At 36.8% G+C, this 15,674-nt stretch overlaps 1 protein-coding gene across 5 annotated transcripts in view; it reads right to left on the bottom strand.

Moving 5' to 3' along the window:
• Positions 1–6,699: 6,699 nt before the first annotated feature.
• LOC122562098 (neuronal-specific septin-3-like) overlaps positions 6,700–15,674 on the bottom strand; it is a 290,456-nt gene continuing 281,481 nt past the window's right edge. For all 5 annotated transcript variants that reach the window (XM_043714621.2, XM_043714623.2, XM_043714624.2 and 2 more), the window contains 2 exons: positions 8,723–8,774; positions 6,700–7,775 (listed from right to left, as the gene is read on the bottom strand). In XM_043714621.2, the coding sequence (XP_043570556.1) occupies positions 7,646–7,775; positions 8,723–8,774 (182 nt within the window). In that variant the 3' untranslated portion in view covers positions 6,700–7,645. The remainder of the gene's footprint in view (positions 7,776–8,722; positions 8,775–15,674) is intronic.

The raw sequence follows: 15,674 nt of genomic DNA, 5'->3' as shown, positions 1-15,674 counted from the left end.
TCAGTATACCCTTTCTGTAAACCAGTGAATTAAAAGTGTTACATCTCTATTGCACATAGGAATTGTCTATTATTTTGATCTTGCATCATTTATATTGCAACCCATTTCCTGAGTTTAAATTTAAACCAGTACTGGAGGGGAAACCTTTAACACTTGCAATCTGCTTCCATCCCTCTACCAAAGTATATTATTTTGTTCTTATATTTGGCAATTCATTGTGTAAAGACTTTACTCATACATGATTGTGTGTGTTACATGAACAAGGCAAAAACTTAAGATAAAATATGTAAATGTTGATCCAGTAGAGAAGTAAACACAAGAATAATGTGCTACACAAGAAAAGTTATAATCAATCAATGGGTTTCTCATCATTTCGTGTTCAGTTGCTTCTGTGATGCATAAATATGTTGACATACATATGTTGCCTTATTCTCAACATCAGGCAATAAAAAATAAACAGTGAAGTATGAAATAAAAGCATATCCATTCAACAAATTGATGATGATCACTCATTGTTAATAACCAGTGAATTAAAGCACAGAAGTGGAACAAGTGGAGAGTGTCAAGCTCCTGGGTGTGGTCATCCCTACAACAAGCTTTCTCCAGGTGGATGCACTGTTTACAAAGGCCCAAGAACAGCTCTTCTTCCTCAGGCAGCTGAGGGAATTTGGCATGACAGCGAATACACTTGCCAACCTTTATAGGTGCGCCATTGAGAGCATCCTGTCTGGATGTATCACTACCTGATATGGCAACAGTACCATTTAAGATCAGAGATGGTTACAGAGAGTGGTGAACTTGGCCCGGACAATCACAAAGGCCAAACCCCCATCCATAAAATCCATCTACCAAGCCCGCTGTCAAGGAAAGGCTGCCAGCATTCTCAAAGATCCATCTTTTTTCTACAATGCTTTTCTCCAACCTCTGCCATCGGGGAGAAGGTACAGAAGCCTGAACACACACACACACCAGCTGATTTCAAAGCAGTTTCTACCCTACTGTTGTTACTACATGGAATGGACTCTCAAACTCTTAACATTCACCTGTACCTGTGTATTTGGTTTTGCCGCTGTTTACCTATTATTTATTTATCTATGCTACTTAACTATGTGATCTGCCTGCATTGCTCGCAAGTCAAAGCTTTTCTGTGCCTCAGCATACGTGAAATTCAATTCAATTCAAAAAAATGTGCCAAAAGTAGTATCCCCAAAGAAGTAACACAAATGACATTATAAACTATAAGTGTGAAGTACGAATGTAGGGCTGAACATAATTTCTCTCCATCCCTTTTTATAGGGGTAATGACAATCTTTAATTAGCAAAAATTAGTTGAAATAAATGTTGCCAAAAAGGACTTCCCTGTATGTGTCCCCTTCCAGACCAGAACCCAATTTCCTGGGTCAGAGGTCATCATGTATACTAAGTGGTTTCACAGCAGCTCACTATGAAGGGGCATTCTGGCACTTCTCAATGGTACCATATTCCTGAAAGTGAAGTACTAAAACTTGTACTTAAAAATAATAATCCAAAGTAAAAATAAAATTACATTTTTAAAAAGTTACTTACTTTTCCTCTACCGTACTATTATTGTATTACAACAAGTCTGATCCAGATACAATGCATAACACAAATTATCTTGTATCTTTAAAAAAACCAGCATTGATTCCTGATATTTATAGTTATGGAGTTACTTATACAATTTAGCTCAGCACCAGAAACAGGAGGTATATTTAAATTCATTGGAGCTTCACGTGCCTAGTGATCAGTGGGCCATGGTATTCAGCAAAGGACCATTCTAATTGTGTAGCTCTTTAATGTTTCTCTGGTTTCCAAGCCTTCTCTCTCACTGGAGTCAAACAATGGACTATAGTACAATAGATTTTATAGGAATATAGTAGTTACTAGATAAACTATTTTTCTGCTTAAATATTTAATTACACACTGTGCAAGAGGACAATTTGATTTGCCATGATTCACACAATAGAACACCAGTGCTGTCACTGTAGTTAATAGTTTAGGAATAGTTTTGCATAGGAGACAGTCAGAGAACTAGGATAAATGTAATTCAGCTGTGTATTAAAAATCAGGATTTTCAGCTAGGTACACAATGTTCTGACAAAAAGGTTGACAACCGATCAGTTTCTCTCCACAGATGCTGCCTGGCCTGCTCAGCATTTCCAGCACTGTTTAAAATTTCAGATTTCATGCATCAACATCCTTGCTTTATACTGACACATGGTTCTACACAAATTGCATCCATCATTAAAATTAAGACTTTGCTTAAATATTGACTATTTTGGTACTGAAAACCTGCAAAAAGAAATGCACTAAGCATGGATTATTTTCCTTAATCATCCTGGACCAGGTATCTTACAGATAAGTTGCAGATCAGTGTTTCGATTAGATTAGATTCCCTAGAGTGTGGAAACACTCAGCCCAACAAGTCCACACTAATCCTCCTTAGAGCAACCCACCCAGACCCATTCCCCTACACTTACCCCTGACGAATGCACCTAACACTACAGGCAATTTAGCATGGCCAATTCACCTAATCTGCACATCTCTGGACTTTGGGAGGAAACCCACACAGACACGGGGAGAATGTGCAAACTCCACACAGATAGTTGCCCGAGGCGGGAATTGAACCCTGCTCCCTAGTGCTTTGAGGCAGCAGTGCGAACCACTGAGCCGCCCCTAACATTGCTATAGTTAGTCAAAAGTCACCAGCCAAACACATTAGTACCATGACTCATTTTGGTTGTAAAGCAGAAGACTTAAAATAGAGCAAACCAATTTCACTAAAACAAAAGTCATCAATTTAACCTAAGTGTTGCAAGAGTTTCAACTCTCAGTAGCATCAAAGCATGTTTGGTCACAAGTTCATACAGGGTTAAAATCAGGTCTACATCTAAACATGAAATCAGAGAGAGGGGATGGAGATGAACAAAGTCTCCTTTATTGTTTAACTTAATGCACATGGACTATGTCGGTTATCTCAACAGAGATGCATTGTAATTTCACCTGAATATGGAATACTTTGAGAACTCAGTTTGAATGGTGAAAATATGTGGGATAAAAGGGAGGAAGTACTCAACAGTTTTATTTATGGATAAATTGGTGAATCAGTATATAAAGGAAAGATTCAGAGGAACAGATTCTCCTGTGATTTCAAAGTAACGAGACAGAGAAAAAAAGCCCATGTATTAGACCATTAGTTCGTCCCAAATAAGGTTGCATGAAGGAGACAGTGTTCAGAATTGACAGTTTATAGCTGGATGATTTTCACAGCTAGAGGTCAATGAGAAAGATAGCAATGTTTACAAGCAATGCCGAGTATGTCCTGCTGGATAAGGCAGCATGAATTTGATGCCACAGGAAAGGAAGAAAGTAGGATGTCTGGAAATATTATGCTGCTCAGTCATGCGCTCGTCAAAATAACCTAGCATATTGATATTACTCTGATCCGATATTAGAATGTTTACCAGCTCTCGCCATCAGACGATTAAGTCAGGCACAAGGTCATGTATGAAAGACACAAGTAGAAGCTCCTACATCAAAAAGTGTTTTGTTCCTCAGATTGTACAAATCTGAGTATGTACTAGTGAACAATGCACATTAAGCCATAAAAATCAAAACCTAACACAACAGCTACAACAAATTGAAAATAAAATGTAACAAGAGCTAACTTTAAACCTAGAGTTAAAAAGGGCTCAGTTAGATTCATTTCAATAAAAAAAAAATTGCTGGTTTAAAACTGGAACAAAATGGCAGCATATATTTGGATAAGGAAAAGCAAATGTTAAGTTGAAACAAAATTATATTGCTCAGTAGCAATTCAATGATATTTAACATGATCCTCTGTTCATGTTCCTTCAAAACCATATGAGGTACCACTTCTAGGGATCAAAGAAATTGTAAGTTATCAACGTCACAATCACAGTGTTACTGAATAATCAAGGAAATTCTGTTCTTTAAAATTGCCCAGTGATGTCATGCAACAAGCAATGGGAGTAGCATCTTCTGAGGCAGTAATGGCAGCTGTGGAACACAAATTGAAACTGCGTCAAGCTAGGATTATTCTGCGAGGCCTCTTTGGATATTATCAATTGCTTTGGTGAGGATTTTGGCTCAATGCAATAAGTTCTGAAGTCTGATTGCTGACAGCAAATTAGTTAGGTATTTGATTTTTCTTTATCTCTCGTTCAAGAAAGGATTTCGCCTGTTTGTGACCCCCTTCCAGACCAAAACCCAATTTATCACCCCTTCCTTTGCTCAAGTTATTTCCCAATGCCACTTCATCCCCACTTACCAGCTCTTTCTACTTCCACACTCCGATTTCACCTTGATCACACTAAGTGTGACGTTTTAAAATGGGGTCAGTAGGTAAATATGCTCCACTAAGCTTGGCATTTCTGCTATTATTTGAGCACCAATGATAATCCTTTTTTTAAAAATGGCATTAAAATAACTGACTAATAAATGGAAGCTAGAGGAATCTTATGCACAAAACTGAAAACACATCACCTTTTAATGTCTGTATCTGATCCTAAAAGTATCCTTGTGGAAAGGGTGCTTTTGAAAATATTAAAAGCAAAGATTTTCTTTACGAAAAGTTTTGCTCCATCTGTAGGACAAGTGATTTAGCACAGCTTAGGCAATATTGTGCAAAGATCCTGACAGTTTTTAAACTGTGTAGATGATTTGTTGTCTGAATTCTATCACTTTGTATGAAATATAATCACATAACTAAATGAGGGCTGCATAAGAAATTCATAAAATTAACCAATAATTGGATACTGTCCACATTGTTGGATTAGGTGCATGCAACCTGCAAGGCCAGTAACAAATCCTTGGATTGAAAACTGGATACTAAAATAATAAGAACAAGTTTTAGGATTAGAATAACTTTTCCAGTATTTTGATCCTTATCCCATCGCACTGAGAATTTCCATGCTTGCCTTTTCCCTAATTTTTTTCACAGAACAACTCCCGTTCATTTAATTCTCATGACATGCAAGGAAATCACAACATAACTCGCCCACCATGCATTATGAGATGAATCCATAAATTGCACTTCATATTTCTATCCTATGCAATAATACAAAAATTCAAGTTCGTGTCTGCATTGATCAGTCTTCATAATAATAAATGGTTTCATTCTACCAGTGCTCCAGGTCATGTGACTATTCAGAAAGCAGGCATTGGAAAACTACTTGCTGCCATTATTTGCCAAATGGCCTCTCTCTTGAGCTATTTATACCTTCAGAAATTCCTCTCCATCTAAACCCTTTAACACTATTGCAGTCCCAGTCGATGTTTGGAAAGTTAAAATCTCCTACCATAACTACCTTATTATTCTTATAGATAGCTGAGATCTCCTTACAAGTTTGTTTCTCAATTTCCCTCTGACTATTAGGGGGTTCTATAATACAATCCCAATCAGGTGATCATCCCTTTGTTATTTCTCAGTTCCACCCAAATAACTTCCCTGGATGTCTTTCGGGGAATATCCTCCCTTAGCACAGCTGTAATGCTATCCCTTAGCAAAAATGCCACTCCCCCTCCTTTCTTGCCTCCCTGCCTATTCTTCCTGTAGCATTTGTATCCTGGAACATTAAATTTCAAGTCCTGCCCATCCCCGAGTCATGTTTGTGTAATTGCTATGATATCCCAATCCCATGTTCCTAACCATGCCCTGAGTTCATCTGCCTTCCCTGTTTGGTCCCTTGCATTGAAATAAATCCAGTTTAATTAGTTAGTCCTACCATGCCCCTGCTTGCCCTGACTGTTTGACGCACTTCTGTTCTCAACTGTACTAGCCTAAGATTGATCTCTTTCCTCACTATCTCCCTGGGTCCCACCCCCCCGCCCCCGCCATCATATAGTTTAAATCCTCCCAAGCAGTTCTAGCAAATTTCCCTGCCAGTGTATTAGTCCCCTTCCAATTTAGGTGCAATCCATCCTTCTTGTACAGGTCACTTCTACCCTAAAAGAGATTCCAATGATCCAAAAATGTGAGAATCCTTCTCCTATACACCAATTCCTCAGCCATGCATTCATCTGCTCTATCCTCCTATTCCTGCCCTCACTAGCTCGTAGCACTAGAAGTACGACTTTTAAAGTTTGAATGAAATCCATTAGAAACAGATTTTGTTGTAGCCTGTTGAGCACTGCTACTAAAAAAAAAACTTTGCTTACTCCCCATTAGTAATCTAGTTTGATGTGATACACCACTGTCTAATATTCCTCAATCCTGCTTTATTCATTGTTTAAGAAAAGCAGCTTGTAGCAACTTTAATGTGAGATAACACCGCACGGTGCTTAACAGAGGCATTATAAAACAAAGTATCAACATATTCTTGTCTGGACACCTGGATCATGAAGATACCACTTTCAAAGTGACTAAGTAGTATTAGGTTGTTGATTGCTGATCCTTTACTGGAGGGACTTGATCATTAGCTTGTCTGAAATCACTTGGGTTATCTTGAACCCATAAAGATTGTAATGGTTCACAACAGCAGTCTATTACTATCTTCTCAGGACAACCAGGGTAAGACAACAAACAATAAATAAACTCTGAACTTCAAAAACAAAGTGTCTTAACCCACTCAAAATAATTTAAAATTTTTTCCCCCCGAATTCAGCTGCATTAAAATGTCAACACATTAGTGAAAAAGGCAATCAAATAATAAAAGGCAGTTAAACATTAAATTTGCAATGTTTATTTTAGGAAATATATATCAAACATTTTTATTTTATATAAAAAGTCTAATTTGACAATGAATGTAAACCCCCAAAAAATGGACATAAAGGTCATACAAGGAAAGACAAAAGATAAGCTTCAATTTTCAATATAATTACATTTTCAAAATACTGAGTGACTAACGTGACATTCCTTTTTCACTTTGCTTCACAAAAACTAGCTTTTCATTAAGCAATACATATTTTGGCAAAGAAGCAGTCTTTGACTCACTCTTAAACATTGTTTACACCATTAAAGAGTTTGTTTTTTTTAAAACACCCACACTACCAACTTTTTCACAAAATATAAATGTGTTATCTTTCACCTCTCTAATTAAAGCCACCAAAGAACAAAGAGACCTTTGAGATTATCTTGAATACCTCAGTTGGCTGTGTTTTGATATACTGAAACATGCTAGTAATATACTGGAAATAAATATAGTAATAATTGAGCCAATTACATTCTGTTCTTTTTGTCCTGGAGAACACATATTTAGATTTAGCACTACCATAGTATTGAAAGCAATTTTTAATCCACCAAAACATTCTGTTCACAAATTAACAATTTTGTTTTAAGCTTCTCCCTGAACAATTTATTTTTAATCATGAAAAAACCTCATCCACAAAAATCAATTCCGTGGTTTTCTGCAAAATATTTCTTAACCCCTTTGGTGTCATGCAAGTCTGAAAGATAATCAATAAAAGCAAGACAATACAAAAATATGGCAAGGGTGCACCACTTAGTTTTGTGATGTGTAATAGTCATTTGTTTGTGAACAGAATAGCATAGTGTGGAATAAATTATCTTAAGACAAGCAGTGCTGATACACTACCACATACTTTTAATCTAAATTATTAGCTGGTCAGATAAGTTCAGCAGCTTGAAGGAAAGGCCATATACAGTTTACATGTTGCTGTTCATATCCTTTTCTGCTATTCCATTGGAAAACTCATTTCCCTCACTCAGCCGTTGAACTCTGTATGCTTCATAGTGAATGGAGCTGGTCACATCTTTGAGATTCTGCATGTGAGTCCTGAGGGATATTTAGTACAATGAGAATATAAAATGTAATATACTGAACCAATTCAAATTGTTCAATTCATTCGTCATCACAGCTCCACATTAGGCCAGAATCTTTCTGGCAATAATGGTGATGCTAATGGCACACTCTGTTATTTACATGGAAGTCGCGCAACAATTTGAGGCAAAGAGCAGAATGCAGCTAAATTTGAATTATCCAAAGGATAATTTTCTCCCAAGCAATTTGTTTCACCACTTTGTGAAAATAGCACTTTCCTCTCTGATCATCAGTGACCTGAATGGTGAGTTTGCACAAAGCAAAAATCATGAGCTATTTATGGCTAAAACTTAGTAGCACCTTAATTGAACTTTCAACCTCATTCTCATTAAAAACTAGCTTTTACAAGTGTTGATGTTCATTCCTGCTACTTTCAAGCGGAATTTAAAATGTCAATTTTTTTCTTCTTTTTCCTTTCCTCTTTTTTTCGCTCTCAACCCTTATTTATCTTTGCACTTGATTTGAGATTTAATTCACTCCGCTACAGTCATTCCGTCGTTTATTTGCCAATTATTAAATGTTATTGTTAAGGACATATCCTGGCGGCTATCTTCAACACTTCTGTCCCAAATGCCCCACTCCTCTCACGATGCCATTTTCAGTTCCCACTTTCAGCAACGTTATGAATTGACATTTTCTTGAAGTGATGGGAGAAGGGGTAACAAACTAATGAGAATAGACAAGGTCAGATGCTCAGAGTCAGCAAAATTATGCCTATTATTTCAATTTAGATGTTCCACTTCATTGTGAAATTCATGGATAAGTGTACATTGACACTTAAGGAATGAGGCAAATTACTGTATGACCCTGATCTGCTTTTTTTTTAAAAAATGATATATCACACCAGCAACATTTACAAAAGGAAGATAGATTTCCATACAGAAGACCCCTTCCCAACTCACCTTATCAGTAGATCACGCAAGCAGGCAAATTCGCAGTGAGACATATTTTCCACTGTAAGAGATTAAAGATATAGAATTTATTGTACTTTGTTTTAATGATTATCCTTTATCATCCACTTTAAAGTCTGAAACAAAATTACATTGTATGGAATAACTTTAATTTACATTCATGTTATTTTGTTCTGGTACAGTCGCCTCATTGCAGCTTGTAAATGCATAACAGGGAGATCATGTTGGTAACAATGAAAATGCAATAGAAACTTCAGTACACAAATACTGAATGCATTACTTAACTGAAATTGCTCAAAGAGGGTGCTGCATGTCAGCAGAACACTGCTGTTACACTGTAATGGGAGTGTTTTGCACTTCTTATGCACTTTATGCCCTGTACGATTGTGTAGTTTGTGTTATCCATTACATGGATACTGGAGGAACGCTGTCACATTTTTACTGTATCAGTTGTCTATGGTAGAAGTTACAAATAAAAAACTACTCTCTCTATATATGCTTGTCAGTAAATGGCTATCAGCGCATCATTCAAAAATATGACTTCCATCACAATCTAATTGAAGATTCCAGTATCACACCAATACAGATATAGTTTCCAATCTCCATGTAGGCAAACATAGATTGATGGGTTGGGAGCTCAGTGTATCCAGTGTATGCCCCCACAATAAGTAAACTACTTAATTATGATACTCAATACATTGCAAATCATCTTCACTGTAGTCTTGTTCCAAAATTTAAGTTGTAATGTTTCTGCTTCAAGTAATGGTCATACCTGCCCTCCTGGAATGGAGAATTCAAATATCCTGCCTGGGACAAAGAACATACTAGGTACTGGGGTTAATCTTTGAGGATTCTCATCAAATTTATAAAGTGTTTTTGCTTTTCTTGTTTTTTTTTGTATACAGTGATACGGAGTTAGCAAAAATTACTCTCAACCACCAAAGATTTTGGAACTGTGGATGTAATGCTTTATTTACTGAGAAAGGGATAAGACAGGATTAAAAGGCAATCTCACTGAGAACAGGATCACTTTTGCTTTGCTAACATCAGCAGTGAATGACGATGAAAGAATATTTGGGAGACTGCAACAATATCAAACAGTAGAGGCATAGTAATGTGTACCAGTGATTTTTGGTAATGAATATGGTGCAATTTTTTGAAGTGACACTTTTTTATATTACATCTTTTGTAAGCTACTGCACAAACACAAATTGTTCCATTTCTCCACTGAAAATAAATAAAATGTTAAACTTGTGCACACGTTCATCTGAAATAGCCACCAGAGGGCAGAAGAAAATATAGCACGACAACAGCACTACCTCGTCTTCAGAAAACAATCCCACAAAGAACTTATAGTTCAGTATCAGTGTCCCTACCTCCGGTTCAGAGGTCCAGGTTTAAGTCCCAAATGCCCCGGACAATCATCACAACATATCTGGGTGGGTTGGTTAAAAGTATACATAAATCATGCAAAATGTGTGTCAGATTGCGTGTCTGATTACATGGAAGGTTTGGCTTCACATTCATAATACAGAAATAGTTATTAGCTATTTTACAGACAGGTGGCTAGCCACACATACATGCACCTGCCAAACAAGTTAACTAAAATTTACAAAACCTTGCATTTGCACAACCTCAACATTTGCCCAGACATTTTAAAGCCAACAGATTGTCACTGTTTTATGCTGTGAAACTGTTCACTGCAAGGTCTCATCAACAGCAAAGCAGTGAAAGTATTTAAAAGTCAGTTTTTTGGTATGGTTAGCAGAAAGAGTGAATGATAGTCAAGATTCTGAGTCTAACCCTGCTCTATGTAAGGATAATACATAGAATTTCCTAATTTGGAGATGCCGGTGTTGGACTGGGGTGTACAAAGTTAAAAATCACACAACATCAGGTTATAGTCCAACAGGTTTAATTGGAAGCACACTAGCTTTCAGAGCATCGCTCCTTCATCAGGTGGTAGTGGGTGTGCTTCCAATTAAACCTGTTGGACTATAACCTGATGTTGTGTGATTTTTAACTTTGTACACCCCAGTCCAACACCGGCATCTCCAAATTAGGAAATTCTATGTATTATCCTTACATAGAGCAGGGTTAGACTCAGAATCTTGACTATCATTCACTCTTTCTGCTAACCATACCAAAAAACTGACTTTTAAATACTTTCACTGCTTTGCTGTTGATGAGACCTTGCAGTGAACAGTTTCACAGCATAAAACAGTGACAATCTGTTGGCTTTAAAATGTCTTGGCAAATGTTGAGGTTGTGCAAATGCAAGGTTTTGTAAATTTTAGTTAACTTGTTTGGCAGGTGCATGTATGTGTGGCTAGCCACCTGTCTGTAAAATAGCTAATAACTATTTCTGTATTATGATAGTCAAGATTCTGAGTCTAACCCTGCTCTATGTAAGGATAATACATAGAATTTCCTAATTTGGAGATGCCGGTGTTGGACTGGGGTGTACAAAGTTAAAAATCACACAACATCAGGTTATAGTCCAACAGGTTTAATTGGAAGCACACCCACTACCACCTGATGAAGGAGCGATGCTCTGAAAGCTAGTGTGCTTCCAATTAAACCTGTTGGACTATAACCTGGTGTTGAGAGATTTAAAATTTTCTACACACACAGGTCTTTTCATTAAACACCCCAAATGCAGGTTGCATTGCAGTCTCAACCTACTTACTCATTCGTGTATTTGCACTTAGCCAAAACTATTTGAAATATTGGGTGAATCTTATGGTTTTTTGGGGTTCTTGTTGCTGGTTCAGCCTGAGCTGCTGTGAGTGGATCAGAAATGTGCCAAGAGGGCTCTTAACAAGACAGGTCAGATCAGCAACAGGCAGTTAATAAGGAACATTCCCCCTTATTTGGTAACTTGCCACTGCCGAGTGACAGCAAATGCTCCCGACATGAACATGGACCGCACTAGACTTTTCATCTAATGCTACCACAGATCTCGCTATAGCCCACATTATCAAAAACCCTCTAAGATTTTGCCCCATATTTCCATTATGGGTAATTATACACTGTTTGCCTAACACAGGGAAAATAATTCAAGGGGTATAACTTTATACAACAGAATAAAAACAAACATCCTGTGAAATGTCTTATACACTTTGCCACTAATTGTGCTGATAGCTGCCATTAGAGTTCTTCACCCTAACACATGCAGATCATGCTGCACAGAAACTAACAAACAGACTCCTCTTTCCCCAAAGAAATGGGACAGGAGTCACTCTGGGAGAACAGATCAGGAGGATCACTGCTCCTTTCCTTGTAACTAGAGATGCCGACTGTCAAAATGCAACAAACTTCGGAAAAAACAATCTTGCTTTTGGTTGACAATGATTTAAAATTGCAAATTTCTTTTCTTGATCGCGTTAATTTAGTAACCCTAACTAAACTTACCATTTGCAAAAGAAAAAGGTATTAACAGCAGTGTATTTCAGAATGATTACAGTCAAACTTGTCAAACAACCTAATAACATACAAATGGATATTCAGCTTAGTTTCCATTTGCCTGTGCTAGTTTTTCCAGCAAAATCCTCCTCACAGTAGCAACGTTTTTAAAAAAAAAGCATTCCACACTGCAAATTGCATCCAAAACAATCTGATCTTCTGGTTCTAAAACTCAGATTGCCCACAATACTAGCCATGTCCCCAGAACAAATCCATCACCATAGTAAACCTCTCTCAATTGCGTCTTTGAGTCATCTCTAAAATTTCTTAAATATAAAGACATTCACGGACAATATTTAAAAATATTAATAAAAACTGAGTTTACTATTAAACAGACTATTGTACACTATTGAGATTAGTTAAATGAACCTGTATAGCATTTCAGAATCAGTAATTTGAAATGTGTGGACTCACAGTTGGTGACAGGTTAAATATAGGTATCATTCTTTATGATAAACCTAATTCCAGTTGTTTTAATAAAACCACACACCAAACGCATGAATTTTTTAAACACAAATTTGAAAACATTAAGCACTTTGTAATTAGAACTGGAAGACTTTGTTTGCAATATGCAAAAGAATTCAAGCAGAAACTTGAGCAAAATATCTGAAATTGCTTTGGTTTTCTAAGTTTAAGTGTGACATTCTGCCTCAATACCAAACAGGACCAAAGAAGAATCTGCATCATCTCTCTAAAAGTATGGGAAAAATAAATCTGAAAGTTCATATTGTACTTGATTTTCTCTGCATTTAAGCTGTTCTTTTATTCTGATGTTGAATATCCACTTTATTTTGAGAGAGATAAGCATTGCGCAGGACAAGGATTTTGGTGAGAAAGCTGGTACTACTAACCTGATGGTTTTTTTTTCCATCTTCTGTTTATTTCTTTTGGTTGTAAGTTAGGATGTGATGGAACAGGAAGCAGTTTCCACTCTGTCATATAGTGCACACTGTGCATGAGTAATGGTGTCTAAGCACTGGCATGTCAGAGTCAGAAGGTTGTACTTCAGATCAGAAATCGAGACTAACTCTTCCAAAGAAAAGCACTGATTTTAGGTGCCAGTGAAAATGAGAATTTGAAAATGATCCATTACAATATTTACTTAAGTTTTTCAGCTTCTGTTGCCTTACATGACACACTGATTCACTACTGAACCGTAAAGGGAAAGATATCTTTAAATTTTCCACATAACAACAGACAGATCATGAATAGTTTACAAACTTCAGCCTGAATGATATCTGAGTTTAACCAGTTGATTCATTGCAACATTGATAGTTCAGCTGGGAGTTTTACTCCTGAACAACTATTATCAAAATGTCTTAGAATAGGAGTTAAAAATCACAACACTAGGTTATTGTCCAACAGGTTTAATTGGAAGCACTAGCTTTCAGAGCGCTGCTCCTTCATCAGGTGGTTATGGACAACCATCTGATGAAGGAGCAGTGCTCTGAAAGCTAGTGCTTCCAATTAAACCTGTTGGACTATAATCTGGTGTTGTGTAATCTTTTAACTTTGTACAGCCCAGTCCAACATCGGCATGTCCAAATCATTAGAACAGGAGCATAGCTACATCTGAATTAGTAGGATGAGACATTAAGTTGAAGCCTGATTGCCCCATCAGCTGGAGAAAAAAGTTGCTATGGTTATACAGTTTCACACAGATACTATACAAGGAAGTCCCAAAGTCCTGAAAGGAGATTTAAAAGGCAAGACCTTTTCTTTACGTACAATTCTATTCAGTCACAATAGGCAACAGTTTCTTGGTCAAACGTGCATCTTTAAACAATACTAAACAATCATAGGTCCTGGCTGTACATAATTTGGCTTGTTTTTCTTACAACAGTGAATATTCTTGAATTAAATAAAGTATTAATTGCCTGTAAATTATTTTGGTACATTATTAGTGTGAAGAGCACGAGATAAACGTGAGCTAGTTTTTTTTCTTCATGGTTTTCACCTGTGCTGCCTTGAACCATCTGATTGGAAGTAAATAAAACTGAATGGTTTGATTTAATTGTGAATCACCCTGAGGAATGATTAGTTATTGAATGAAAATGTCAGAAGTTTGGGTGCATGGCCGATGAATAAGCAATTGCATTCCAGGCACCAGACAGCAGCAGAGGCAGGGGTATGCTGTATTTAAGACTGGGCTATGCAGTTTTTAAGGCTGGGCAAGATAGCTTCTTGATCAATAAGGGAGTCAAAGAGTAAAGTGGAGGCAGCAAACAGAACTCTCAATCAGATCAGCCATGATTTTATCAAATGACAGGACACGCTAAAGGGACCAAATGGTCTACTCCTGTCCCTAATTCAGATGTAGCTATGCTCCTCTGCTAAGGCATTTTGTTACGAGTATTTAAGGAGAAAAAAAATTATCGACAATGCAATGAATCAACTCGTTAAACTTAGATTCTAAATATCACTCAATGAAGTTTGTGAACTGTCCATGATTTGCTGTTACACGAAAAAAAAAATTCCCTGTGCAGTTTAATAGTCACGATTCGAGATGCCGGTGTTGGACTGGGGTGTACAAAGTTAAAAATCACACAACACCAGGTTATTGTCCAATTAAACCTGTTGGACTATAACCTGGTGTTGTGTGATTTTTAACAGTTTAATAGTGGATGCGTCAATTAAGTAAACAAAACCTTAAAACACACAAAGTATATTATAATAATTTTCAAATTTCATCTCTCCTGTTTTCCCCAGTAGTCTCACAGAAAAAAGAACACACAGTGGGTTGACATGTGAAATTAAAAACTGGGAAGAAACGATTGATTTATATATTATTTGGGAATAATTATTGAAATACTAACAATTTTAAAGAGGGAAAGAATCTGGAGAAGATAATGAATAAACTTAAGTAATACAGCAATGAAACTTTAGCTTGACATACTATGCAAGCAACATTTACGTAAGATAGAAAATGAATAAATATAGGATATTAAAATATTATAAGTTTGACAAATTGGCAGAATTACTAATAATCATAAAATAATTTGTAGAGTAACAGATAATCCTAGCTGTAATACATAGCTTGCAAATAACGGCAGCTGACTGAAGGAGAGCAGCCAAAAAAACTGATAAAATGTGCACAGCAGAGAAATGAAATCACTCAGGCAATAAGAAGGAAAAGGGATTAAGAAGCAGTCAAATGCAAAATCGGAAATGATAACCTCCAAGGCAAAAAGGTGGCAAAAGCAGAGCGAGATTTCACTAAATGCCTTTGGCACTGCTTCCATTCTGGAAGTACATTAGAAAACAATCTATATGATATATAGGCACATCAACAGCAGTGACACATCAATAGGTGACTTAATGATATGCAGCCTGGTAAAGACAGTAAAGGTGGAAGACAGAAAACAATGGAAGCTTCCAGAAGAGCCCCAACTGGTGAAGTCAATGAGATTGCCATATAAAGATACCACCCAAAGAACATGCCCTCAGTGCAAGTCCTTGGTTAATTAATTACGTAAAA

This window comes from Chiloscyllium plagiosum, unplaced genomic scaffold, assembly GCF_037043375.1.
Source record: "Chiloscyllium plagiosum isolate Xiang-an unplaced genomic scaffold, Cpla_swu_hap1 HiC_scaffold_25, whole genome shotgun sequence".
Classification (NCBI taxonomy): domain Eukaryota; kingdom Metazoa; phylum Chordata; class Chondrichthyes; order Orectolobiformes; family Hemiscylliidae; genus Chiloscyllium; species Chiloscyllium plagiosum.
The sequence above is the reverse complement of the archived record's forward strand: the minus strand, read 5'-3'. Positions and strand labels throughout refer to the sequence as shown.